This window comes from Tauraco erythrolophus, chromosome 4 (genome assembly GCF_009769465.1).
Source record: "Tauraco erythrolophus isolate bTauEry1 chromosome 4, bTauEry1.pri, whole genome shotgun sequence".
Taxonomy (NCBI): domain Eukaryota; kingdom Metazoa; phylum Chordata; class Aves; order Musophagiformes; family Musophagidae; genus Tauraco; species Tauraco erythrolophus.
The window spans coordinates 63366921-63393852 of NC_141468.1; the positions used below are offsets into that span (position 1 = coordinate 63366921).

At 41.5% G+C, this 26932-nt stretch overlaps 2 protein-coding genes across 8 annotated transcripts in view; both read right to left on the reverse strand.

Moving 5' to 3' along the window:
• POLR3B (RNA polymerase III subunit B) overlaps positions 1–6237 on the reverse strand; it is a 78837-nt gene extending 72600 nt beyond the window's left edge. For all 3 annotated transcript variants that reach the window (XM_086611125.1, XM_086611126.1, XM_086611127.1), the window contains exons 1-5: positions 6132–6237; positions 4776–4808; positions 2307–2363; positions 2153–2217; positions 1615–1690 (exon numbers count right to left, since the gene is read on the reverse strand). In XM_086611125.1, the coding sequence (XP_086467251.1) occupies positions 1615–1690; positions 2153–2217; positions 2307–2363; positions 4776–4808; positions 6132–6203 (303 nt within the window). In that variant the 5' untranslated portion in view covers positions 6204–6237. The remainder of the gene's footprint in view (positions 1–1614; positions 1691–2152; positions 2218–2306; positions 2364–4775; positions 4809–6131) is intronic.
• A 1853-nt stretch (positions 6238–8090) lies between these two features.
• Positions 8091–26388, reverse strand: TCP11L2 (t-complex 11 like 2). Of its 5 annotated transcripts, none has more exons than XM_086611130.1 (11): positions 26343–26388; positions 22711–22836; positions 20591–20760; positions 19171–19306; positions 18072–18192; positions 17110–17330; positions 16027–16163; positions 14832–15019; positions 12263–12444; positions 11338–11510; positions 8091–10749 (listed from the first exon to the last, which is right to left on the reverse strand). In XM_086611130.1, the coding sequence occupies exons 3-11, from the start codon at positions 20724–20726 to the stop codon at positions 10505–10507; spliced, it is 1539 nt and encodes a 512-aa protein (XP_086467256.1). In that variant the 5' UTR covers positions 20727–20760; positions 22711–22836; positions 26343–26388; the 3' UTR covers positions 8091–10504. The 5 variants fall into 5 exon arrangements, with proteins under 5 accessions (XP_086467256.1, XP_086467259.1, XP_086467254.1 ...); XM_086611133.1 differs by having other exon boundaries at positions 19171–19303; positions 26251–26388; XM_086611128.1 differs by having other exon boundaries at positions 26251–26388.
• Between the last annotated feature and the right edge of the window lie 544 nt (positions 26389–26932).

A 26932-nucleotide genomic window follows, 5' to 3' on the forward strand; every position in this document is an offset into this window, starting at 1 on the left:
TAAGAAAATAACTGTGGCCTTCACGTGTGCAAAACACACTGTAAAAAAAAAAAGACAAATTATGCACTAGTATTAAGCATCAATGAAGATATATAACTGAAATGCAAAAGTAGGTTATTCTAAATTCCAGATCAATATGCTTTATGAAGCATTTATTTTGCCCTCTTTTGCGTGTACAATCACTTTAGTTACAAGACAAGTAAGCATTTTAATACCTGGATTCTTGGAGATGAGTTGATGGCCACAAACAATTTTCTGCATGCAATTTTATTTATACATAAAAAAATCTGTCCCGTTGCATTTTGTGAACGTTCATATCTACTGATTTAACATTAGCTACACGTTTATGAGATTCATGAGCTGCCCTGTATTACATCTAATTGCACTGCTGATAGCGGAGCTATGGGCCTTACATAAAATCTTCCCATCAAACTAAATGAGATTTGAGTCAGGTCACTGGAGACAGAAACATGGCTACGCACAAGGAGCAGCGACTAGATGGCTTTTTTTACAGAATTTCCCCAAAGCACAGAACGTATTTCATGATAGACTCTGAAGTGTGCCCCATACATTACATGGAAAAATAAAAATAAAAATCTAACTTCAAGTATCAAGTGTATACAGCAAGAAAAAAGTATCTGACATATGAACTGATTTATTAGGTTGCCAACAGGCTGTATGGAAGTAAATACGTGCAAGTTTCAAGCTCAGTTCCCATTCTGAGGCCAAAAAGTGCTGTCAGTACCTCTGTTGCAGTGGTATAAATCTCAAAGTACAGCAGCAGGAGAGGAATACTTTGCTCCTGAGCAACCTCTGAAGGGAACTGAATGGCTTTAGATACCTGGAAGCAACCCTAAAAGGTTCAAACCTTACCTTAGTTTATGGCTTTTTTATATGTACAGAAGCTACCTTATATCCTGCCAAAAGCAAGACTCTCTGATTTCAGTCACGGCAGCATTTGTTGTCCAACATGCATCTTTATTCCAGAAGTACACAATCCATTTGTTAACCTACACGCTTGCCGCAGTGCAAAGAAGCTCAATATATTCCCCATAAGGCTAATGTGCTTCTGCTGTTTCTTATAATTTTATCAACTTCCATTTGTTTCTGCTCAGTTTCCATGTTTGCTCTGCGACTCAGCCTTAAAAACTATGAGCAAAAAAGTCAAGGGATACATTCAAAAAAAAGACTGGGAGGGAAAGACAGACTGAAGTGACCTACTGTGCAGAGAGTAGCAAGGCTAATATTAAAAAGAAGTTAATAAAATCATCAAAGAACACTACACTGTAGCGTGAGGACTTCAGCTCTGTTGTAAGGAGAGCCACAAGATTAAGCACAAGAAGTACTTTTCACTACTTTCATGGTAATCCGCTCAAATATAGCTACCATGAAACACTGAATACTGCTATTCGTAAGTCAGGAAAAAAAAATTTAAAAAAAACAACACAACACTTATTACACAATATTTAAATCTCTGAGGCTTCTTTCTACAGTGATGCTCGCATGCATTGTACCACCTAATGTAGCATGCACGTACTCAAAGTTATATGCAGCTACTATCCAAGACATTCCCGAGATCAAAGAAACAAACAAGACAGATGCAAACATTAATACCTCGTGAGGTGACACAGGTCGTGTCACATTGAAGCTTTCTTCCACATCTGGAGTACCTACATAGATATTGAGGTACCTGTAATACAAACAGTTCCAAAATGAGCAACGAGCCAAATATTTTTCAGGTGACCTGAAGGAAGCAGAATTCTACATATACTGAAAGATGAACGCAGATTGATTAATAATGAGCAATGATTGTATTTGAGCTGTGTTCTGGTTAGGTAAAATTTAAACTGCACATGCAATAACTCCCAAGTTACCTTTGCAAATAGACAAAAAGAAACTCGTCTGTCATCTGAGATTACTAAATCACAGAAAAATGGTGACATAACGTATTGTTAACAGTTGGCTTTTAAGTCTGCTTCACATGATTATTCTTTAAATCTTCCCATCTTTCAATGCTGCAAATAAGAGATAAGTCACGGAAAACACTCTTGATTTATACCTACACAGGTGGTTATAAACATTTTATAGTTGATAATAAGCCCATGAAATAATACATATGCTACTACTGATATGCAAATCATTTCATGCTTACTTCAAGTACCACATTGGGTCAGCATCACTTGTAACTTTTTCATTGGCCTTCATGATTTTCTTTATCTGGAGGGAAAAAAAAAAAAAAAAAAAAATAGAATCACGTGTCTTTTCTGAGTATTAAGAGCAACTCTCTTCCCACCAAGAAAGCATACCTCTACATTGATGAAATAGTTGAATGAGTCTATATGCTGCTTCACAAGTCCTTTCACCTGGAAAATACATGCATGCAGCAAAGAAAATTAACTTCTGTAACACTAATAGCACAAGGCAGAAATAAAGATATAAGCATTTATAAGTGCTTTTGGATCTGTGCTAAATTCTTTCAGTTGACAAACTTCTGAGAAGGGCCTGCATAATCAGTCTGGTTCTACACTGTACATTTCCAGGTTTACAACAAAACTGTCATTGTTCTTTGTGTCAGAAAAGTAATTTGGTAACTGCACAAAGTAAACACCCAATAGACTTTGAAATTAATATAAACAAATAAGAGCCATTGCTAGTCAAAATATTATATCAGTTTGCCATTATTTTTAAATAACTGTAAGCATCTATAGTAGGATTAACCATCTGTGCTGATTGAGCAAGAAGTTGACTGCACCACAACAGCAGCTGGCATAAAGAAGAATGAGGGGGGGGCCCAATGAGATAGGGGAGACGGAGCACAAGTGAGCTGTGAAGACAGCAAGGAAAGAGTCACAGGAGGGCAGGACACTCATAAGAAATCTGAATTTGATTAGTAGGCAGGAAGGGAGAGAATATGCCCGGGGTAACATCACACAGCACAAACAGTACCCTGTTCCTCCAGGTAATGAGTTGATACAGTACATTTCAAGGATTCAAGTTTAAGGCGTTTAGAGCAATCAAAAGAAGGGGGATTATACTACGTAAAACAATCTGGGATTAAAGAAAAAAAGAAATATTTTGGCTTGAAGGAATACTAAGAGAAGCATTCATTTTGTTAGTAAATTGGCATTTGCAGAAATAACAGGTGTAACTATCCTAACTACAGTGCAAAATCCAGCCTTGAAAAGGAAAGAGTGCTAGCTGATATCGAGACACGTGCTTACATGCTCACAAAGGGCTTTCAGCTTTGAAGCCTCTCATGACAACTAACACGTTACAAGATTTAAAACTTCACACAGAAAACAGATGCGCTTACACAGTCCGCATGACAGGCAATAGTTCATTCTGAAATTATTAGAAAGAAATGGGAAGCTTGGAATGACAAATCCAGCTGCTCAGTGAAGCCTCCACGGGTTAAGACAAGAGAGGAATGACTCCAGAGAAAAATTATTTAGATAAGATTTTCCCTAATTTACAAAAACATTGCACATCAGATGATATAGGCAAGAAAACATTATGGATTTATTAGTGTCTAGAAATCAGGCTGGTAGTTATTCCAATTTTTTTATGAGGTGATATCAACAGCTTTATTGAAAGAAGACTCCACTATAGAAACTGTAATGCACAACCTCAGCTCTGTATAACTGTATCACTGCTGGCAAAAACAGACCAAAATGCAACAGAAAGACCAGACCACCATCAGCAGTCCTGGAGTAAAGGGCTCACTGGCTGGAAGTAACATGGGATGGATACACTTGGCATAAAGCACGCAGTAAATTGCACCTCACAATCAGTAGTCCTCCCTTTTTCACAGTCTCAAGAATTCAGACAATTATCACTAGCTCCAGCTCATGATGGAAGCTCATGTGGTTGCTAGGAGAGACACAGAAATGGGATTTATTAGGGCCTGAAGCATCTTCACAGTCCTGAACCAAAGTGACAACATACACAATCCGTAACTGACTTTTGAACCTTATTTTCCTGCCAGGATCAAAGACTCAAGAGTGCAACAAGAACAGAAGTGCAGGTATTGAAAATGGGAAGGAAAGGAATTAACAAAATGAGGCTGAAAAGAGAAGTGGGCAGCATTTCTGAAGACTGACGAGTGCAGAGGTGGTTGCAATTCCCTAAAGGTAACTTACACACATCACAGACTTTACCTGCTGTCTTTATGATACAGTTTTCATTACTGTCTTTCTCCTTCCACATTTCCAGGTAATTGTTAGCCCTGTTATTACATCCAATAGCATTTTATCTAGCCTTCGCCTGGTAACATTATATGAGTAGCACTGAAATTAAGACACTAGTAATCTTTCAGTTCAGTCAAGCTTTGACATTCACGAGGGAAAATATACATATATTCAGGCCTTTGCAGAATCCAGATCTATGGTTATATGCTTCCTATGACAAACACAACTACAAACGTAACACCACAGTCTCATATATAAGGACTACGAATGGGGTCTCTGGGTATCAGTAAAACTGTAAAATAATCTGGAAACATTACACCATATACCTTGTTCATTCAGAATGGCCACACGAAAAATGCCAACCTCTAGAAGGATGCCTCCACAACTTAATTTACAGATTAATCAAGAAACCAATCTATGTAACGAGTTTATTCATAGTTGCACAGAACTTAAAAAAAAAAAAATCAAAAAATCCACACAGAGAGTGCGGACAAGTATTCTGGGAAACATAAAAAGATAGAGGAGGGGAATGTAAAGTTGGAAAGGAGACAGAGCATTCATGCCATTAAATAAGTGCATAACACTAACCTTTAGAAATGCTGGAAGAAGCCTCCATTTTTCCTGAAAACAAAAAACAGTTTGAAATAGATTTCCAAAGAGTGACCAAACATCTAAGATGCTTGAGCTTTTTTGTTTGTTTTTTATTATTATTATTTTTAAACAGCAATATTAAAATCAGAGGCACTTAGAAAAAAAAAAAAAAGACTGCCCAAAGCCAATCTAGATGAATAAAAACAAAACAAGGAGATGACTCTGATCATCTTAATAAGCCATACGTGCTATGCAATATTTACTCAGGACACAACAGGACATTGTCTTTTCTAAAAGCAATTTATGTGAGAGTATATATTTCTTAGAAAATTCCTTATTACCATGTCCTCATTTAGGAAAAACTAGGGGTTTTTTTTGTCCTTTTAACACTGTAAATTATATTCCTAGGAAGGGAAGACTTGCTCTGCTTTATAAAATACATGCAAGAATCTCAACCCTGAGAACAGCACTTGCAGACATGAGTCTCTGTAAAACCCATCAGTACCTTAACTCCTACAAAGATTTAGCAAAACTATCTAAACAGTGTTAAGGTAAGTCGAGGTTCCTACAAACTTTTCCTCATTTCTGTTCTTCGGTGATCACAGGAAACACCTCACATCAGCCTCACTTCCTACACCTATTGGCACGGGGAGCCCACCCCACGTGTGGAATGAGAGATGCAGGAGGAGGACAAAGGTGTGGAGGACCAGACAACACAGACCGAGGCTGCGCCACTCAGCTCCAGAAGAGGGTATGCCATAATATTCAGAGCATCAGCACCTCGTAATTCCAGTTTGACGTTCAGCATTTAGAAGTACACGGCAATGCTGTAGTTGTGGTGTAACGCTGCCCCTCACATAGAGGAATTCACGGCCAAACACAACACGAGGCTCTCGGGCTCCATTTCAGACGTGCTCTTCCTACACCGAAAGCCCGGTCTAGCCTGAGGGTCCTGAAACCTGACCTCCATCTCCTCCCTCTCCTCATGCGAAGCAATTTGCAAACTTTAAAGGGCACCGAGGGCAGAAACCTCTGATTGCTCGTGTTGGCAGGACGCAGGCCAGGCAAACGCCGGGGGCGGAGGTGGCCCCTCAGCGGACCGAGCTCAGGTCCATGAGGAGCAGCCCGCGGGCACCGCGGGGCTGAGGTCGCCCCTCACCCTGCGGCGCCGCGCACGGGCTGCAGACCCACCCGCGACCACCTGCGCAGGCAGGTGGGCAACTCCGCGCATGGTCTCCTTCCACCCCACCCCAGCCCAGCCCACCCCAGCTCCCCTCCGGGAGGCTCCGACGCGTGTCCACCCTTCCTCTGCGGCCGGCCGGCCAGTCGGTGGGTCCCCAGACCGCCGCTAACCTCCACCGTATTCACGGGAGCCGCCGCCTGCTCCGGAGTCAGAGCCCCCAGCTCCGTGGCCAGCGCCTCCATCGCCGGCCCTGCAGAGGAACCACCGCGGAGGCTGGCGGCGAGGGACGCGCGGTGCAGCAGCCAAACGCGTCCTCCCGCAGCACCGGCGCGGCGACCGAAGGTTCCGGGCCCACGGAGCGCTGGCGGCAGGGCTGCGTGCTGACGCACGCACACGGAAACGGGGCGGAGGCTGCGGGCCTGCTACGGACGGTCTGGGCTGCCCAGACCACCGCTCCCCAGTGCCGTGGCTCCTCGTAGGGGACTTCAGCCTTTCAGCGTTTGGCGGGCTGCCCTCCGAATCCTTGAGCTGGTACCCACCTGCCGCCATCACCCCGCCCCGCCGGCGGCGGAAGGCCGAGGAGCAGCAGGTGGAGTCCCCAGAGGAATTAGGGTAGGAGCTGATTTTTTAGCACGTAAAGCAACGTGGAGCATAACCTTTTAGCATTATTACTGTCTTTTTCCCGTCTTAGTGTTGAATGCTGTAGCTGGATCACCTAGAAAGTGACTTTTTTCTTTGCAAGTGTTGATGCTAGAGAGACACCAAAATCCCAGTCAAATAGGGGACTACTCATCTTCACCAGTTTAAACAAGAAACAGTGAGTTTTGCAAACTCCTGTGGCAGTGTAAGTTTTTGCCGGTTCACATGTAATAATTAATGTTTTACAGTAATTACACACATCTGCTCTGGCTGAGATTCTGCGTGAATAAAGTTCAGTGAGTTTGATCTGGGTTCCGCGCATGCTGGGCATGAAGGCCCAGGTTAACCATGAGGGTAGCAACATTTCAGACCATGTCCATTCAGTGTCCTGCCTAAAGCGGACAGTCACCAGGAGAGTTTGTTTAACACATGGCAATCCCACAACATCCTACACGGCCTTGCATCTACGTGCTCACGGAGTAACTACTTTCAGTCTGGTGACCCATTACCCTGCAACCTGGTCTGTTAGCTATGGTTAGTATCTACTTTCTATCTTCCATGATAGAAAGCAACAATAAATTAAAAGTAGGAGTTAGAGGATTAAGAGTTGTTTCTTACATTTCTAAACCAAGCACCTATTAGAACCTTCCTGCTTCCCAGCTCTACCTCCTCCCCTACCTCCTCCCCGCAGCGGCACAGGGGGATTGGTGAGTCAGTTCATCCCACATTGTCTCTGCCGCTCCTTCTTCCTCACAGGGAGAACTCCTCACACTCTTCCCCGGCTCCAGCATGGAGTCCCTCCCACAGGAGACAGTTCTCCACAAACCTCTCCAAGAGTCCTTCCCATGGGCTGCAGTTCTTTATGAACTGCTCCAGTGTGGGTCCCTTCCACAGGGTGCAGTCCTTCAGGAACAGACTGCTCCAGCATGGGTCCCCCACAAGGTCACAGGTCATGCCAGCAAGCCTCCTCCAGCATGGGCTTCTCTCTCTCCACAGGTCTTGCTAGGAGCTTGTTCCAGCATGAGCTTCCCACAGGGTCATAGCCTCCTTTGGGTACATGCACCTGCCTCGGTGTGGGGTCCTTCATGGGCAGCAGGTGGATCCCTGCTCCACCATTAGCCTCCACAGGCTGCAGGGGAAGAGCCTGCCTCACTGTGGTCTTCACCATGGACTGTAGAGGAATCCCTGCTCCAGCCCACACTGGGTCCATCTTAGAGCCAGCTGGCACCAACTCTATCACTTCCAGCAGCCAGCCCTGCAGCCCCCCACCTACCAAAACCTTGCCACACAAACCCAATACAACCTTTCAAGAGTGACTGTTTCAAATGTTATTTGTGCAGCTGGATTAAAGTCACTACACTCCACTGCAACTGAGAAGTTACAGAAAAAGAAGAGTCACAACATAAGAGTAGTGCAGTCGTTTATCTTCAGCATCTAGCAATCCATTACATATAAGAAAGTTTGCATAAATGAATTTTCACCACCAGTGGTATCACAAACAAAATTTAATGCATACAAAACCTCAAATATTTGTATTTCAACAAAGAAACCTGCTACAGAATGGCATCTTGTTTCACAAGGACAACTTCAGAGTAGAGGCAAGTGCATTTCAGCCACGGTAGCATAAACAGCATGCAACACATGACATTAAACAGATGCAATGTCCATGTTCAAAACATTAAATAAAAATTAAGATACACTAAAACAATCACTTGAAACATAGGCCATGCTATAAAATGCCCTTTGCAAGTCACCTTAATCACCAAAAAAACCCCAATGAATCCTCATTTTTTGAGTATTTACTGGTAAAAACTAGTATGACAGTTTCCCCAGTACATTAAAGATCTATATTTTGATATTTATTTTTACAATAGAATGTATATAAGTATTACAATAAAAAGTTCATAATCATGTTATAAATCATCTTCAAATGTTCATAAAATCCTCTTTTGGCTGAAGCTCAAAATAGTTTAGGTATTTCTAAAGACGTAACAAATCACTAAGACTTAATTCCCCATAATTGCTTTTGAAATGCATTCTTCTCTCAATGACTTTGAATTGCATATCAAAATTCCATATTCATCTGAGCAAACCTGTTTTACCTGGTGGCACACATACTATAATCTAAGAGTTCCTTTCTCTCAGGTTTTTCAGGCTTCAGGAAACAGTTCCCTTTAAAACAAGTATTCATCTTTGTTTTGTGCAATATTTTTACAAGGGATAGAGCAGAAGTGCACTAGAGAAATTTCTTTTCTAAAAAGGCATTTTGAAGAAACTTTTTCTTATCGTGTACATGTGGCCAAAGTCCTTGGACACTGAGGAACAACTGACTAGAAGTCATTTCCTTTACTAAAAAGAGTACACAATTCTGTAAAAATGGACTACAAAAACCACAGTCTAATAATGCCCAGATTTTTAGACCTTTATGATAGACATAGTAATGTACATACGCAACTTGTGTGACACATTAAGCTTTTACAGGTGATTTTTTCTCCCTTCATAAAAAATAGATTGTAATATAAAATATTAAAAACAAGCTATATAACTTGTACCACATAGAGTTTTTATACATATACGACATTTTAAAAGGACTACTATATGGTAATATATTAAAAGATAATTTTCAAGTAAATTATGGTTCAATTTCATAGACAAGAACATGTCTATAATACATATTCCAGCAGTATCTATTCCCAGTAATCTGAAATATGCCAAATAAAGCCTGTGTAAACTTACAGAAGTTTACCTCCACCTTTCTCAATTTCAAGTCTATTCATCTTCCATATACAAGATTCCTGATGCCTTAAATGGGAACTAAGTATTGGGGCCTATTCCAAAAGAATTTGAAGAAAATTGCAGTATTTCTCACAGATGCAGTGAAAGTGAATTTAATCACATTTGCAAGAATGACTAATCATTTGGGTTCTTGCTCTCAGACCCAAGAATGTTTTGAAAAGATTAAACCCTCATCCAACAGAATATAAAAGGGGAAGTTTACTTACTCTTACTCTGTAAGGTCACTCTCAAGTGCTTTTAGGAATACAGGTCAGAAAGACCTAGCTTAAAAATACTATCCATTAAGATCAAAGATCAGTATATATGCATATTAGAGATTAGATTTAAGATCTGTATGACCTCTATTGGATAAAGAAAATGCTTATAAACATTATATACAGAAATTTACTCCACCCCACAACACCCCCCAACATCATGTTTCTTAGGTGTTTATCATTAATCTCAATTACAGTTGAGAAGTTCTGAATGATTCCTACTTTAAGTGGGGAATGCTGCTTCTGTAACTGCTATACTCCAAACATCTTATAATACTGGCAGTTCCTTACTACAACGGGCTAAGTTCAGGTTTCAGTTAATTGCAGGAGCACCAGAACTTGGCCTAGTATGAACATGGTTTTGGTTACAAAAGCAGTTATGCTGTACTTTTTTTGCTTCAAAGTCTTTTCAGAAACATAATTGTTTTATTAGGTTTTGCTCTACAAAAATACAATGTAAGCATAGTACATTTTATCTACAACTGTTTTGTCATTTCATAATCACGTTGCTCTATGTAAATGTATTTAAGTTGAAAAACAGCATTATGTTTTAATGGTGGCAAAACAGTAAATACTTTGCCAGCTCTTTCCCGCTGCAAATCATAATAAATGCTTGCCCTGAAAACTAATAATTCACTGGCTATTACAAGTGACACAATCCATTAAGCAAATTTAGTCTATTAAAATATATATGTCCTTGAAATTAATTTATTTCCAGTGAATTTCAGAAACTATCTGCAAATACCTTACAAGATCGCCCTCATTAATAGTCACTGGAGTGGGCTATTCTTAGGGAAAGTCAGATTACTGTCTTGAAAGGTAAAAAAAGCAGTACAGAAATAGGTCCTATTTTTTTAATTGGTAGGTGTTTCTGTTTCTGCTTTCCCCATTGGTGCCTCAGGAAAAAGCAGTTTTCTAAGTATGTTTGCATAGAACGGTCCATATACTTGTTTATTAAAGTTTACAATGCTTGCGTACTGAGATCCAAGAAATTCCATCTCCGTCTGAATCACGGAAAGGCCACCTGGCACAGTAGGCATTCCCTTCTGAAAATTCGGAAGAGCAAGCAAGCTTCTCATGAAGAACTGGATTCGTTTGTCTGAAATAGAATATAAAGTATGCTCAGAAAGAGAGTAAACCCCAGATGAAGCCCCAGGATGAAGCCACACTCGCTTTGTAAGCACCCTGCACATCAGCACAGCAAAAAAAATAAAATCCAACAACGTAGGTAACAACTCTTTCCCAAGCCCATGCTGCAGTGGGAAACAGTACTGAAAGCTTCTTCAAGTCAGCTCCTGCAAGATGGACACAGCCTAAACCTGCTGCAACAAGTTTACATTACTCAATATGAAGTCGACTCAAAAAAACCCACTAGGTTTAAAGCCAGAACTGACAGAAGAGAGACTCAATAGCACTAATTTTTCTAAGTTCTTTTCCAAAACACCAGCATCTCTAGGCTTGTTTGTACAGACACTTTTAAAATTATTTCTAGCTGCGACTAACCATGCTCTGCAGCATACCAACACCACTATCTAAAAGTAAACATTTCCTTACTCTTAGTTGACCCAGTATTTTACTGCAGTTAAGAAAGTGCTTTAAAAAAAAATAGACAGCTGATTAAGCTTGCTGGGAGTTAAGTTTCTATACAGACACGTACAGTAAGACAATTATGTATTATCTTACTAACCAATCAAGGAACTGACGGGATTATTCTCCTCAACAATATGAGCAATTTGACCCACTAAATTACTCTGCATTTCTTCATTAAGAGTAGGAAGACCTCTTTCAGTTAGAGACCTGTTCACTTTGCTGCAAACCTGGACACCAATAGCATTCAGAGCCTCCTTCAAGTCAAAGGTTCTGGAAGAAAGAAATAGAAAAGCATTAACTTTTGCAGCTTCTGTGGCATAGTTTGTAAGGTGACCTCACTTGTGTCCTTTTTTCCCTTTAAACCTACTCTCTCAATGAAAGAATTTAGAAAAGTATCTTTTGCTTTTGTAGATTTATGTACATCTACGGATACAGGTCAAATCTCCACGTGGAAGATAAAAATAAGGACCTTATTGTGATTCAAACGGGAAAAATGAAATTAAGTTTCAAGTGTGCAGCAGTGACACCAGTTCATTTTGCCTGTACGCTTAGGTGTTTTCCTGGGCCACATGAATAGCATTTCATGAGAAAAAACACAGTGGTAAGCTATTTTATGAGACGCTTTCAGATCACATCAGACTTGCTTGTTGTGCAAGCAGCAGCAGAAAGAGGCAGCCAAACTTAAGCTACCTACAAGTTTGAAGCAACTGGCAAGACCATTTAGTGAACATATTGCCACAGTCTCTCCAGTATTAGGAGTGTATGAATGAACTTTAGTACTGGGCTCCAAATTCTACAGAGTAACATGAAGATTAAGATTTCATTAAAATAGAACTTTAAAAACATTGCCCAATACAGTGGACTTGTACTCTAAAGGGAATATAGATATAGATTATTAAAATTTGGTATCTTTCCGTTATTAACAAGCACTGGCTATGACACTTGAATTGTTTTCAAGCATTTTCGGATCCACCTGGTATTTCCTGTTTAAAAAAATATAAAAGAGAAAAACAAGGCCTTACTTCTTGTTCATGCCTTCAAGAAGGGGAACGGAGATTCTCTTCAGTTGGTCAGCAAAATCAGGCGCATCTACAATTGCTGCACCCACCATATTGTTTGTTATGAGACAAACACAAGCTATGATTTTTAATTGATTGAGCTTTTCTCTCAACTCCTGAAGACGAACTTCATCTGTTGTTAGAGTCTAGAATTGAAATAACACTGATTTAGGAATATGGAGAGAGAGAGGGGCAGGGAAAAGGACAGATATTGGATGTAGTCATGAGGCACTATTATTTTTAATCACAAATTTGCAGAGTCAGAAGAGACAGCTGCTGAAATACCCTGAATATGCAGTACTGCACCAAGTAGCATTACATATGAGTACCAGAAGTAAGCCTGTGGTGGGAAGAAAAGTAACACCTTCAGTGCAGAGGAAACTGAGGACATTGCACCTTATTCCTCATCAGTGCTGACAGAAGTCTGCGACCAACAATTCAGCCCATGATGCAGAACGCTCAGGGGATACAGAGGACATTGTAGCGATCAAGGTTACAGACAGCATAGTCTTCTGGATTCCTCTGTCCTTTGAAAAAATGGATCATCTGTATCTGATGGACAGTGATGAACAACTGGGCATGACAATCACCAGTTCAACCACCAGAGCAGGTTCTGCAAGTGATACACAACGTGCTACAGGCAACAAGCCAGTTGATTATACCAAGAATGCAAGTAATTCCCATAGCAAAATGTAGCTGGAGTGACTTATTTTGGGTTAGAAAGAGTTCATCCTAACCAAATCCCTCCACTGAGAAGCACAGGGGCATTAATACTCCACTGTGTTCAGTAGTGATTTCACAGTATGACAAACTAGATCCACCAGAGATACCGGTGTGTAGCTCTTACTCAAAACTGCTCAAAGGAAGGTAAGAATAAGGTGGTTTCCCTTTCATCCACTGACTGAGAGCACTAACAGCACCCATCTCACAGAATCCAGAATAGTTCGGGTTGGAAGGAACCTCAAAGATCACCTAGTTCCAACCCTCCTGCCATGGGCAGGGACACCTTCCACTAGATCAGGTTGCTCAGAGCCTGATCCAACCTGGCCTTGAACACTTCCAGGGATGGGGCATCCACAACTCCTCTGGGCAATCTGTTCCAGTACCTCACCACCCTCACTGTAAAAAATTTCTTCCTTAGTTCTCATCTAAATCTCCTCTCTTTCAGTTTAAAGCCATTGCCCCTTGTTCTATCACTACACGGCCTTGTCAAAAGCCCCTCTCCAGCTTTCTTGTAGCCCCTCTTTAGGCAGTGGAAGGCTGCTAGAAGGTCTCCCTGGAGCCTTCTCTAGCCCAGGCTGAACAATCCCAACTCTCTCAGCCTGTCTTCATAGCAGAGATGCTCCAGCCCTCAGATCATCTTCATGGCCCTTCTCTGGACTCACTTCTAGCAGCTCCATGTCCTTCTTGTGTTGGGGACTCCAGAGCTCAATTTTGGCTCTAGAGAGGGTCCTAACTCGGATCATGGTTCTAGCTTGCTTGTTGGTTCTAGAGCAAGTTCTAGCTCGCTTGTTGGTTCTAGATTGGGGTTTGTTTTGGTTCCTGATTGTTATGTACCTAGTTTGGGATTCAATTTGCTTCCTGGTTCCTGATCGTTATGAACAATTTCATGTTCAGGAAGATGGTCTTGAACTTCTAGCTCACTTGCTGGGTCAAGACAGTTGTTTTGTTTTGGATTGCAGTCTAGCTCACTTGTTTGCTCTAGAGCGTGTTCTCGCCTGCTTGTTGGCTCTAGAGCATGTTCTAGATTGTGGTCTAGCTCAGTTGTTGGTTCTAGAGCAGGTTCTGGGACAGCAGTTCATTCTAGAGGAGAGGGTGGGTTTTTCTTTTTTCTTCTTCTTTTGAGAGGAAGGCTCATAGAACGGTGATCCTGTCATCCTCCCATAACGTATCTCCATGCATTTAGCAAATTCTCTGCCACGCCACCCTAAGTATAGCCAAGGTGCTCACTGCAGATGCTAATTTTAACCCTGACTGATGGCCAATTTCAAATTGGTTTTATGGAAAGTTGCAGAGGTCAGTAATCAGGAGTTGGAGGGGGGGGGAAAACTGAACACTAATTCTTGAAGCAATAGTTTATATACACTGAGAAAGGGTGAACAGCTGCCTTAGATGATTTCAGGTTTCTACCGATTCTGTTCTAAAGCAAGAGTGATCCCACCAATTCCTCCTACTGTTAGGAAAACAGCATGCTATAGTCAGTTCTCTCACAGATACAAGAAAGACAAGTGCTGTGAGTACAAGGCCCAGCCTTTGACCATGGCCAAGACTGCTCTTAGGGTGGAGCTGGTGAGCTATGATTGAATAAAGGGAAAACAACCTCTACGTTGTTCTCTTCAAGTTGTTGACTTGGCCATCTTGTATTTCAGAAACTAGACTGGTGTATATACTCTCCGAATTCCAAATTCACTATTCAGAAATTTAAGAAGTGCAAGAGAATACTTCACCTCGTGTCATCGATAACAGGGTTACCATACTAGACCAATGTTTTCCTATAGCTAGAAAACTGAAGACACTGAAATACACTTCTTACCTCTGGAATTGTTTTGCAATAATCCCATTGTAACAGTTTCAAGTAGCCATTGTTTAGCACCAGCGTAGGACTAATAATTGGTTTAGAACTACTATCAGCACCAGGGGATGATGACGATTCATCAGAAATAGATGACAATTCATCTTCTATCGAGTCCTTTATCCATTCTGTTGTGAGGTCCAGGGCACCTATGCATTGCAAATCAGCACAGATTTACTACATGCTTTCATCAAAGTAAGCACTAGCTTGAGGAAAAGAGCTGTACACAAACAAGAGTACTGAACTTCTGACAAAGACAATGAACAGCTGAGTCTTCACACATGTAAATTCTCTCTCTCGTTTATTTTTTTTTCCACCGACCATCTTCCATTGGTGACCTTAATATTCTAACCAGCTGGTACAAACCCAACAACAAATTATTAAGCTTCAGGCAAGATTTTTGGGTACAAAAGCCTCAAAATCTAAGTTCCCAAAGCATTTTTTTCCCTTTTTCAGGGAGGCCACTTAATAGTTGGGGCATAGGACTGGAAAGTAGAGGTGAAGGGAGATATATTAACAGCAAATGAAATGCTTTTTATTACAGAGTTCTTTCTCAAGCTGCACATATAAACACTGCAGGGTGTATCAGTGGCTCAGGGTTCCCATTTAAGAAGCCTCTGCTCCAGATATTAGTAAGCTTACTTCTTGGAAAATATATTTTCTGAACACTGTTTAGCCATATTACACAAAACCTGTAATAGTGGATCAAGTTGACTTTGCATCACCTCAGAAGTTTTCCTCAGAGACTGCCTTTTGTTTATTAAAAAATTAACCCTTCCAACTTTCAAGCACACTAACTGGTTTTACATGTTTACTTCAGACTAACAAGAGATTTGCTGTGTACAAAAGATAAAGTTTCATCTTTCAGTACATAGGGCTTCTGCCTCCAGACAGTAAGAGCCATTCTTTGTTTTTCAGATAACAACCCATTTAGCAAATACAAATTTCTCTGAAAGCACCCCAGATTACACATAAACGTACTTTATAGCAAGTTAAGCAATTGTCCATACGTAGCTTGACAAAAAATTTTGCATTAGTTAGATACAGACAAGAAACTGAAGTTTTCCTCCAAATTAACTGAAATTGATAGATTTTATGGCATATCTTTAAATAGTCTGCTTTTTAACAAAAGGTTTAAGTAAAGCATGATACCTACTTGGTGTTTCTTCAAGAATTTCCTGAAATTTTGTTCTTTCATAGTCCACCAAGTTACGCTGAAGGTATGGCCTAAGGTTTTGAATTGTGTAATTAGCCATATCCACTTTCATCAGGTCCAAAACACGGAATATTTGTCTGAAAGGAGGAGTTAAAAATTCGAGTTACAATAGTCTTACTGATTTTAACCAGCACATGTGAGGTACACCTACATTTGCACTTTAATTTCAACTCTGGGAGAAGTAAACTCCTCCATTGATATTACAGTGTAACAGAGATGTTCCCCATCTTCCAGGATACTTGAAGGAGTATTGTGTATAAGGCTTGGTGTAAGCTACAGAGAACAGGACAAATCTGCAGCATCACTAAATGCTACAACTCTAACAGAAAAAGAAGGGTTTTCAAGAACTATATCAATTGGTATGTTTCAGCTTAAATGAACAGATTTTAACTTTCTGGTCACTAATTGCACCAAGAGAAACAATCCTTCTGACCAAGTTGCTTTGGTCCCTGTATATGATCCAAGTTGCAATAAAACAGTAGAACAACAACTATCACTTACTCTTCCTATTTCAGTGTACCTAAGGAGCAGTAAACTCGTTTCTGCCCTTTTATGCAAGTGTTTCACTCAAGCTCAAGTAATAAGATCTTTACTAAAGAGATTTTAAATCCAAAGATTGGCCTCCTAGAAGAAGCATGCAATAAACAGTTCAAGAAGGAACAGTACAAGTGTGCTGCTTAAATTTAAGGGTGAACAAGACTGAAAAAAGCAGTCTCCAAAACACAGACTATTGCAAGAGTGCTTTTTTTGTTGTTCAGTAGCTTAGATGTTCAGAGCTGGTAGTGTTTGATCTAGGCACTCTACCCATTTCATTAAAATGTAAGATACACATAATATTCTGGTCACAGTGTGTCATAGCTCCTCCCCTTTAATGCTACTCTATAAAAATAAGTTTTCCTATAGTTTGAAAACAGGTGTTACATAAACTGACACAATTTACAATGACTTTCCCCTCCCTTTTCCACTGCCCAGTACTCTTTCAGAGAAGAGATTTTTCCTCTAAAAAACCACCCAAATACCAACCTCAGTAATTCTACGATATTGTCAGTAGCTTTTAACTGTTTTATATCGTTGTCTCTTATTGGAGCACATAACTTTCCCATAGTGTTGATGATATAGTTAGCTAGCCCATGAATATCAACAGCATTATGTTCTGCCTGCTGTCTTATAAGATCTGTATCTAGAACTTCACAAATTTGATTTTGAATCCTGTTTGCTCCAGGAGTCAGGAAGGAAAGAAGAATCTAAAGTAGGGGGAAAAAAAAAGGAAAAGCTTATCAATAAAAACCAAACCACTTAGTAAACATGCTGAAATAAGATTTTAATATTAATGTCAAGTGTATTTAGCTGATGGCTATAACAAGATACGTTAAGACTGAACGTTATCTAAGGTAGCAGGAAAAACAGACTCTTAAAAGGATCACAGCACAGTTCTGCAAAATGCTCAAAGCTGGTAAACCTGAAAGGATGTCAACAAGGAGACTCTTGAAAACTGGGAGGCTGCCCTGTAGAACAAACATTTACTAACTTAAACTTCTGAAAGACTTGTATTGTGCCAGGATTGAAGGTTTGTATGCTTCCTTGTGCGATGATTATAAACAATAAAGTCTATGTGGGCAGGTGCAGTCACGTTCATGCCTGCTCATGCTTATACCCCTGTTCATGCCCTAAGCTCACAGCATGTTGGTAGAAAGAGGCTAGTACAGATACAAAGCTTTGAGGAAAGAGCTGACTTGCCACTAACCATCACCCAGTGAAAGCCAAGTGGACATGCCACTGTGTGTTTGTGGCCACAATCATGGCTAATCTACTAAAAATAGACACCTATTTGCATAGCTCTGAACAAGCAGTTCTGGTTTCATATTAAAAGGAAAAACTTGAAGGTGTTGACTTGACTGAGTTAGCAGACCCTTCAGTGAATAAAAGAGACTGTCAGACCTAAGCTGACAAAACAATACTGGGGCACAGGGAAGGGGGAACATTACCTCTTTAATTTCCTCAAAGAGCTTGATAGCATGTTCATACTCTGGAGGATCTTCATTCAGTTCTGATTCCAAATGATCCCAAAATGCCTTGTGCACAATTTGTTTCACTGTGCCTGCAAAGCTGTGGAATAAATCAGTTAGACACAGGAAAGACTCCCAACTAGCTTTCATCCTTGGTAATTACCAAGTGGTATAGATTAGCCTCATCACTTGTTGGGAAACACATCACACCTCACCAGCTACTGTGCCCTGCAACCACATTTCTTGGTCTGTGGATCATGAGCTCCCAAAACATGGTCTAGACTTGACAAGTCTTTGCCAAAACACCTGTATTTTATAAAGTGGTGCTGGCAACTCAGACATAGGTAAAGAGAGATTACTTTTCCTTTTTCCTTATTGAATTTGTACTCATTGTCCTAACCTGGTATATTATATACTAAGCTTTCTCAAAAACTCTTCTTTTATATAACCAATTGTCAGTTAAGGGACTTGTGTAAGTTAAGGGACATTTGTTTCTTTACATAAGTTTCCTCAAAGTAAAGAGCAGGGTCATTTTTAAGTTAGACATACCTGTAAGCAACATTTTAGCTACCTACACTAGGGCAGTTACTTTCTCACTTCTCCTGGATCTGCAAGTATTTTTGCTTCTCTTCTGGGACTATTATTTGAGCTATGTTCATGATGAGCTCTATTTTTTCCACTATGGCACCAATGGGCTACTACATACAACTGTACAGGAGGCCACCATTTCATCTTTTCCACAGGGCTTGGGACTGCACAGAACAGACTGATACTCATCTTCACTATGGACATTCATATTGCATTAGTCTTCCACGTGACATTTAAGACAGTAATATGCTCCAAGAAAGTATATCAAATCAACTGGACCACAGCACTTGTTCCAAGCAAGATAGCTTTGACAGTGACTCCTGGAGGTGCAGGATAAAAATCCGTAGCCTTTCAAGATGTTTTGGTTTGGATTTTCTTGTTTGTTTCATTTTGATTTTGTTTGGTTGGCTTTTTTTTTAATTTGCTGCTCCATTCATTTCTCCTCTCTTCCCAGCCCCAGTGCTGCTTTTTGCAAAATTCAGGCTCTTACCTGTTCTGTGGTAAGTCTTCCTGTTTTATGCAAAAATTTGCATTTACAGCAATTTCATGAGCTAGAGTCAAGTCTGTCAAATTTCTTGCAGCTGCCATCAGTTCATCAAATGTAATAATCTTGGGAGGGCTTGCTGCTGGAACAAACAAGATAAATGCAAATATCTATAGTTGGTAAGCGCAATTGAAAACATTAAAATTTAGAAATTTTACTGCTTGTTAATTGGACTCTAGAAGAAACAACACAGGATTGAGGTCTTTATATCTTCTTAAAACACTAACTCAGGAAACTCCCAGCTTATCAGGGGTGTGTGTGGGTATTACCACACAAGCCTTATAACATTTTGAAAAGCAATTTCATATTTCTGCATCTTAACTAAGACATCTTTTTTCCTTTTAAAACAGGGTCTTGCATTCCACAGATTTCCTATTGACTGTTCTTTAAAATCCACCAGACCATAAGCACGGGCAATTACAGGTACCAGATGTCTATTATAACTCTGAGCATATAATGGATATATTGTGGTTTTATTGCCTGTAGAGAAGGTTCTTAAGTTACTGACTTCAACCCCCACTTACGGTCCATAGCGGATGCATCATAAGTTACACTCCTTTTTTTACAAAAAAGTATTAACAACGTAATAGAAACTCTGCATTTGAAAGCAAAAGTAAATTTCCAAAGTTTCTAAACCCCCAAATTCTGTCATTTAATTTAGTATTTGAAATTAAGCCGGTGAAGGCCGGTAATAAAGAAAGACAAAGAGCCAGCTGCCAATTGCAGTGCCACTAATAAGCCTGTTCTAATGTAAGGCTGCACTTGCACAGACACTCAAAAGTATGCATGGTCTGAGAATGCTTACAGACATGAACATGAAGGCACATCTTAACCAAGGATTTTATTTATCATTACTCAAAATACTTTCTTTTTGCAAATGTGTGTTTTCTGTTTGAGCCTAATATTTATAAAAACCATGAATTCAAGATTAATTTCATGTAACTTGATGTAGTATTATAAAACCGCAAGTTACAGATTTAATTTTTAAGCCTATAGACCCAGCACAAGAAACCCACTCTTTGCACAAAGCTGTATCTGGTTGAGTGAGAGACTGCTACAAGCATCAAGATTATCTCAAGATGAGGGTGTCCATAGTGGCACACTTGTCTTACACTTTCTGAAGTGAAGGAGTGCACAGGGAGACACACACACACACACCCCCCCCCGCCCCCTGATACAGCTGCTGGTGGTGTTCCACTCACAAGGAGATGAGCTGCTTCATAGCAGAGAGAAAGCCATGTCTTTCTCTTAATACACTTAAACAGGGATTCAAAATCCCAGATTCTGCCCATGACAGCAAAGAGAAACAAGGTAAGTTAGCCTTATCTGTCCATGCAGAATGCAGGTAAGGTTGAAATAGGCTTACATGCCGGAGAACTGGGTTTGCTTGAAGAATCACTGTTAAAGCTCTGTCTTGAATACTCAGAGTCACCGGAAGAAGCCGTGCTTTCAGAGAGGCGTGAAGAATCTGAATCGCTGGTCTGGTCATCATTGAGAGGCATTCTGATTCACTTTAGCTGCTACAGTAAAAAAGACCTGGAAAGACAAATACACTTCCCATAAAACAAGCAATTACTATTTTTTTTTGGTGCGTTTTTTTCTTAAGTCAGATACTGATCACATTGTAAATGAAGAACACAGTTGCCTTTCTTAAAAAGGTGTTACAGAAAGAATCTGACTTGATATACATAATCATACAGTTATTAACAAACTCCACCTGTTCTGCAAGAAAGTTTTGTACCTTCTGCTGTTTCATACCTTAATGTTTAAGTTAGAGACAGTCTGTAAATGTTATGTTTAAAAAATAAAAGACTACCCACAGTAACCCCTGAAGTTACTTGTTGTCAGAATTTTAGATGTTATCAACATCCCTAAAGGCATCTCATGATGTTACCATCTCCCACCTGACTTCACCAACAAGTGATGTTTAGCAATTAGCTTCCTTCCACAGACTGCACTGAGTGTAACAACTCTGAAGCAAACATAGAAGTTCCTGTGAGAGAACAGGCAAATAATTCGGAATACTACATATGTGACAGGGTGTAGCTGAAAGGCTGGCCTGCTGCTTTAGCTGGGTCTTTGCTCAGAATCAGATCTACAACGGCATAGACCCCAATAGAGGTGAGGGTGGATGTTTTTTCTGATTTAAGTCAAATGGTAACTCTGAGCCTCTAACATTACATTCAGCATACATGACAAATAACCCTGAGAAGTGTCATACTTCATAGTGCTTCTGTCTACACAAAGAAACTGCCTCCCAGGCAGATCATCTGCAACTGCAGAGAATTTGGACAGCTGCATAGTGTCATAGACATGATTAATAGCTGTAGGACAGGAAGTGAAAAATACATCATATTAAAATGAGAAACTGGAAGTCAGCCATAATTACTACCAAAGGAATTTGGCCCAGATACCAAAAGTAGCTGTTCATCTTCGATTACAGCCATTAAGCATTTTGTAGTAAACTTTATGAAGAGACACAGCCAACAATGCTCTCCGTCAGCAAATTTAAGTAATATGACTTCATTTAGAATTAAGTTGCATCAGCTTCAGCAGGCAAGGAATACTGCACTTTGCAACTCCTGAACTTGGAAAAAAGCCACTTTTGGCAGCAAAATCTTTTTGTGTGGTTATGTGAATCAACGTATTATGGGATCAAGAGTTAGACAAAAGAAAGTAAGAATTAAGATTTCTTTACACTGGCATCTAGTTACAGCTTAGAGCATTTGATTTTTTGGGTACCAGCTCATCCTGAATAGGCCTTTATAACTTGATGAGGTATTACACTGATGAGTACTCCCCTGGTAATTCAGATGATTAACATCTGTTAAGTGTATGTTTACTCTTCCTGCTCTCCCAAGAGGAAAGAGGGTGCATTTGGATGCCTCATGTAATATTTTATGCTGGGTTTTGTGAAAAGAAATAATCACTTCAGCAAGAACACAGCTGAGTTTATTATCTTACTGGAGAAGCCAGTAAGAGAGGCTTAATCAGGATATAGAGGTCATGGATTCAAGACTTAGTGTTAGTTGTGATCCTCAACATCATAACTTTTATTAGAACAGCAATTTTATAATTTCTAACAAGCAACTGAAAACAAGCAGATAGTTAAAATAGTATTGACTAAAGACAGAGTTGCAAGAGAACCTAGAAAACTGAAAGGCTGAGACATTTTTGACTTGGAAATTGTATTTAAGTTACAACTAGAAATGAGTCACTAGTTAATGTTACACAACTATTTCTTCTATTAAGATCAGTGTTACAGATCTCAAAGCTAGCGCTGACTAGAAACTAGTTGTGACGAGTAACCTACCTGTAGAACGCACTCCAGGTTCTTGATCTGGAACCACTCAAATACAGTAACCCTACAGAGCCTGCCAAGCTTACATTACCCTCCCACTATTGTTTCTGGATCAGCATCAGAACACTATTTCCAAGATTTAATCATGTATAAACCCCTATTATTTATACATATAAATAACTAACCTCCAAAAGGTTAATGTTGCACGTGGTCCATTGAAAGATTTGATTAATGTTGTTAGCACTGTACTGGCCCAAAAGGTCTTGTAAATCACTTGCCTAGTACGAGCACTTCAAGTCTACTGCTTCAGTCTAGGTGATAAGAACATGGAAGAAATTAAAAGACCATTAAAAATCCCCAAATTCTCACATAATTTACACACCATTTCAAGAACTTCCTCTTAACTGTCAGTATGATAACTCTAATAAATATTCACATTTGTAAATATTAAAATATTCAGATTTGTAAGGTGCTCCTGACAGAAGAACTAAACCAGCAGGCTGAGAGATAAAGGGTTTGAGAGCAGCCCTGTGGAGAAGGACTTGGGGGTACTGGTGGATGAAAAGCTGTACATGAGCAGGCAACATACGCTTGCAGCCAGAAAGCCAACTGTATCCTGGGCTGAATAAAAAGCAGCAAGGCCAGCAGCTTAAGGGAGGTGATTCCCTCCCTCTACTCTGCTCTCATGAGACACCCCCTCCCCTCCCCCCGGAGTACTGTGCCTAGCTCGAGTCCTCAGCACAGGAAAAACAGAACTGTTGGACTAGGTCTGGAAAATTCATCAGAGGGATGGAACACCTCTCCTGTGAATAAAGGCTGAGAGAGTTGGGGTTGTTCAGCCTGGAGAAGTAAAGGCTCTGGGGAGACCTTACTACAGCCTTTCAGTGCGTAAAAAGGGCCTATAGAAAAGATGGGTTCAAACTTTTTAGCAGGGCCTGTTGTGACAGGACAAGAGGTAGTGGTTTTAAACTAAAAGAGGGTAGATTTAGACTAAATATAAGGAAGAACTTTTTTTACAATGAGGGTGGTGAAACACTGGAACAGGTTGCCTAGAGAGACAGTAGATGCCCCATCCCTGGAAACATTCAAGGTCAGGTTGGACAAGGCTCTGAGCAACCTGATCCAGTTGAAGATGTCCCTGCTCACTGCACAGGGGTTGGACTAGATGACCTTTAAAAGTCCCTTCGAACCCAAACAATTCTATGGAGGCAAGTCAGCATTGCCATTTCCTACCCCAATCTTGATTCCCAAGACCACCAAGATAAGATTCCTATCTTAAGACAGAAATAAAAACTCTACACAAAATCTTCACATACTAGTCCTAGCAAAGGCTCTTTCAGCAACAAATACCTGAATTTCAATGAGGTCCATGACATATTTTGATGTGCTGAGAGCATACCCATTCCTACAATACATGCACACATATAGACAGCAAGAGTTGTCAGTAGAGTGCTTCAGAAGGCTTAATTTAAGTAAGACACTTCAACAATTCAGCAGGAGATGACACACTGAAACAATATTGCAGTCTTTGCCACCGTAAATACATTTCCTAGTAGGATACCTCAAATGGAATAGTAAGGAAGAATGAGTGTATTCTTCAGGTTCATAGCATTATTGCTAAATTCTAAGTTTGAAAAAATAAACAAAGCAGCAAGCATATCATAGTAAACATACATGAATACACAAGCAGAACCTGGATATGTCATCTACAGCTTTTAAATACGCTGCCCAACAGTGAAAGTTTAGAGAAAAGTACATTCATTGAGCATATCAAAGACAAGTACAAACAAAAAAGCCATTTCTAATTAGTTACAGCAATAGACAACTGAGTTACTCTCGTTATAGCATACACTGGATGAGCTGCTTTTCCTTATGCTTTTGTAAAGAGAGCTTCTCATAAATCACTAAGGGCCAAGTTCACATGTAATTTTTAGTTCAGACTACAATTTCCAAGTAAAAATATTTCTGAAAGCCCTTTGGCCTTCCATGATCTCTTTGTAACTCACCATCTTAAACAGACAATACCATCCTCTTTTTTTTTTTTAGTTGTTCATTAAGTATTACATATTAGACTGTTGTTTTAATACACAGCCTAATATCCTACCTATTCTATTAAATGATCAGCCTGTGGTTACAACCTGCTTTACTCTTCCTGCATTAAAAACAAATGATGTTTACTTTTGTATTAGGTTGGATACCTTCACAGCAGGCTCCATTATAGTGTTTGCTTTCTTTCAATCAGTACTATTTTGCAGCTTTTTAAGGATAAACTCTAAATGGGAGACCAAGCTAAAAATATCTTCTAAATATACAAAAAACAAGATTTCAGTTAATTTAACAAGAAAAAACTCAATTATCATGGTTTCTGCTGCTATTTAGACAGTTTGGGATTATTCTTCTTAGGAAAGATGAATACAACACTGTAGATGCCTAAAGGCATCTTGCTCTTACACCATCACCACATTACCCACCCCAATCATTCACTTAGAACTGATCAAGCTCACAAGATCAGATTAGTTTTAGAGAACACAAACATGCTTTTTATTCCTGAAGGCTTCCTTAGCAGTTATATTATTAAGTATCTTGAGGGAAAAATAAAAGACAGTTTGGAAGTTTTTTTTTCCTTCAGATACCATCTTCAAGAAAAGTTTTTCCACGGCCCTGCTTTGTTCAAGTAAGTCCCTCCATCCCTACGCATTTTTGAAGTGCTCTGTCCAGTTTTACCACTATAAACGTCTTAACTTTGTTTATTCTACTGGGCTCGGATCCTTACTATCTTCAAGCTGGCACCGACTGAATCTCATTTGCGCTCGAGTTTCCCTTTCATTGTCAGCGCTCACGGCACAGGGGCAGAAAAGAGCCTTTGTTAAGAGTTGCGGAATTTCCTCATGCCTCATTTTTGACATCTTACAGCCGACGTTTCTCTCCTTTAGCTTTCTAGTTCTGCAGCTCTGCCCTTTACACACGAGCTTCTCTCGCTGAAGGCTTAAAAACACGTAAGTAAGAGCGACGTGAGGACGCGACCCGCAAGGTCTGTGCGCGGGACAGCCACGGGAATTACCTTCACCTCGGACGCGGAGGCGACGCGCCCCCCCCGGGGCCGTGCCGAGGAGCCACAGCCTCCGAGGGGAGGCCGGGGCGCCCCTCCCGCGCCCCCTCAGCGGGGCGCGGGGGGGAGCAGCTCTGCCGCCAGCGGCTCCTCCTCTTCCTCCATCTGTTTGGCTGCCTGTCTCCTCCCCCGGCCCCATGTTTTTAGCAGTTACCACAGGCAGGAGTTTGGCACTCGTCGACCAAAACAAACAGCGTTTCCAAGGACAGGCCCGGGTGAGAGGAAGGGAGGAGGAGAAGAGAAAGGAGAACCCTCTCTCTGCCAGCCCTGGGGAAGGCGAGCCCGGCTGCCCGCCTCCAAGCGTCCCGGCCTCGCGTATCCCGGGAAGAAGCCGGGGTGCCCTTGCTCCGCGCTGCTGGAGCGGGGCTGTAGGCGATAATGCCCGCGGCTGCGCCCGTAGAGACGGACCGTTCCAGCGGGCATTAAGGGACAGAGACAGCCCAGGAAACATGGGGCAAAGGGTGTACCACAGACCCGGAGCGGAGGCTGCGAAACCCACCTGCTGCACCGGGCGCTCCACCGGGGCAACAGAGCGGAGCGCCAGCCCGCCACCTCCCAGCCACCCCCACCACACGGGAGGGCAGCAGCCCCCGGGCCAGCTCCGATCCGGACTCACCCCGCGGCTCATCGCCTGTACATGCCCGGACACCCAGGCGTGTGCCGTACGGTACCGCCGTCGGGACGGAGCAGGTCGCCCCGGTCACTCACCGCGGCCCCGCGGCTGCAGCAGCAGCTCGCCCTCCCGCACGGCGCTCGCCAGGGCTTTAAACAGCCCCCCCCGCCGGAGTTATATACCCGGCCCGGACTATTAGTGGCTTCCTTGGGCGCGTCCATCTCTACCGGCGACGGGGGGGGGGGGGGGGGAGGCGCGTAACCTTTTCCTGACTGCCAACGGCGAGTTAGCCGGAGAGACTAGGGTCAACCGCGTGTATCCCCGGAGAACAATCCGTGTCCCCTCGTTCTGCCCAGGCCCGACAATAAGCGGGGAGAAATACGAGCTGACAGGGAAAGACGCTTCCGCGGACTCCCCCGCCCTGAATGGGCCCTGCTCCGGGAGGGGGAAGGCCGGGGGAAGGGCTGGGTGGTGTTTACGGAAGAGCCGCGTCGGTCAGGGATGGCCCCGCCCCTTTCCCGGCCCGGGGCGTGGCCTCGGCGTTAGCCCCGCCCCGGAGCCGCCTCGGAGGTGGGGGCAACGTGCCGCCCCCACAGAGGCGGGGAGGGGGCGGGCGCATCTCCCGTTCTCCTTAGGGGAAGAGGTCGCAGCTCGGGGCGAACTTGCCTGTCTCTGTTCGCTATGC

Bases quoted from the DNA above. Each gene is read 5' to 3' on its own strand.
- TCP11L2 (XM_086611130.1), bottom strand. From the start codon at position 20,726: ATGCCTCTCAATGATGACCAGACCAGCGATTCAGATTCTTCACGCCTC. The intron at 16,164-17,109 runs GTTGGTATTTGG...TCCTCCTTTCAG, and splicing joins AATATCGTAGAATTACTGAG to ACAAATATTCCGTGTTTTGG. The intron at 10,750-11,337 runs GTTAGTAAGATA...ATTCTATTTCAG, and splicing joins TCCCGTCAGTTCCTTGATTG to ACAAACGAATCCAGTTCTTC.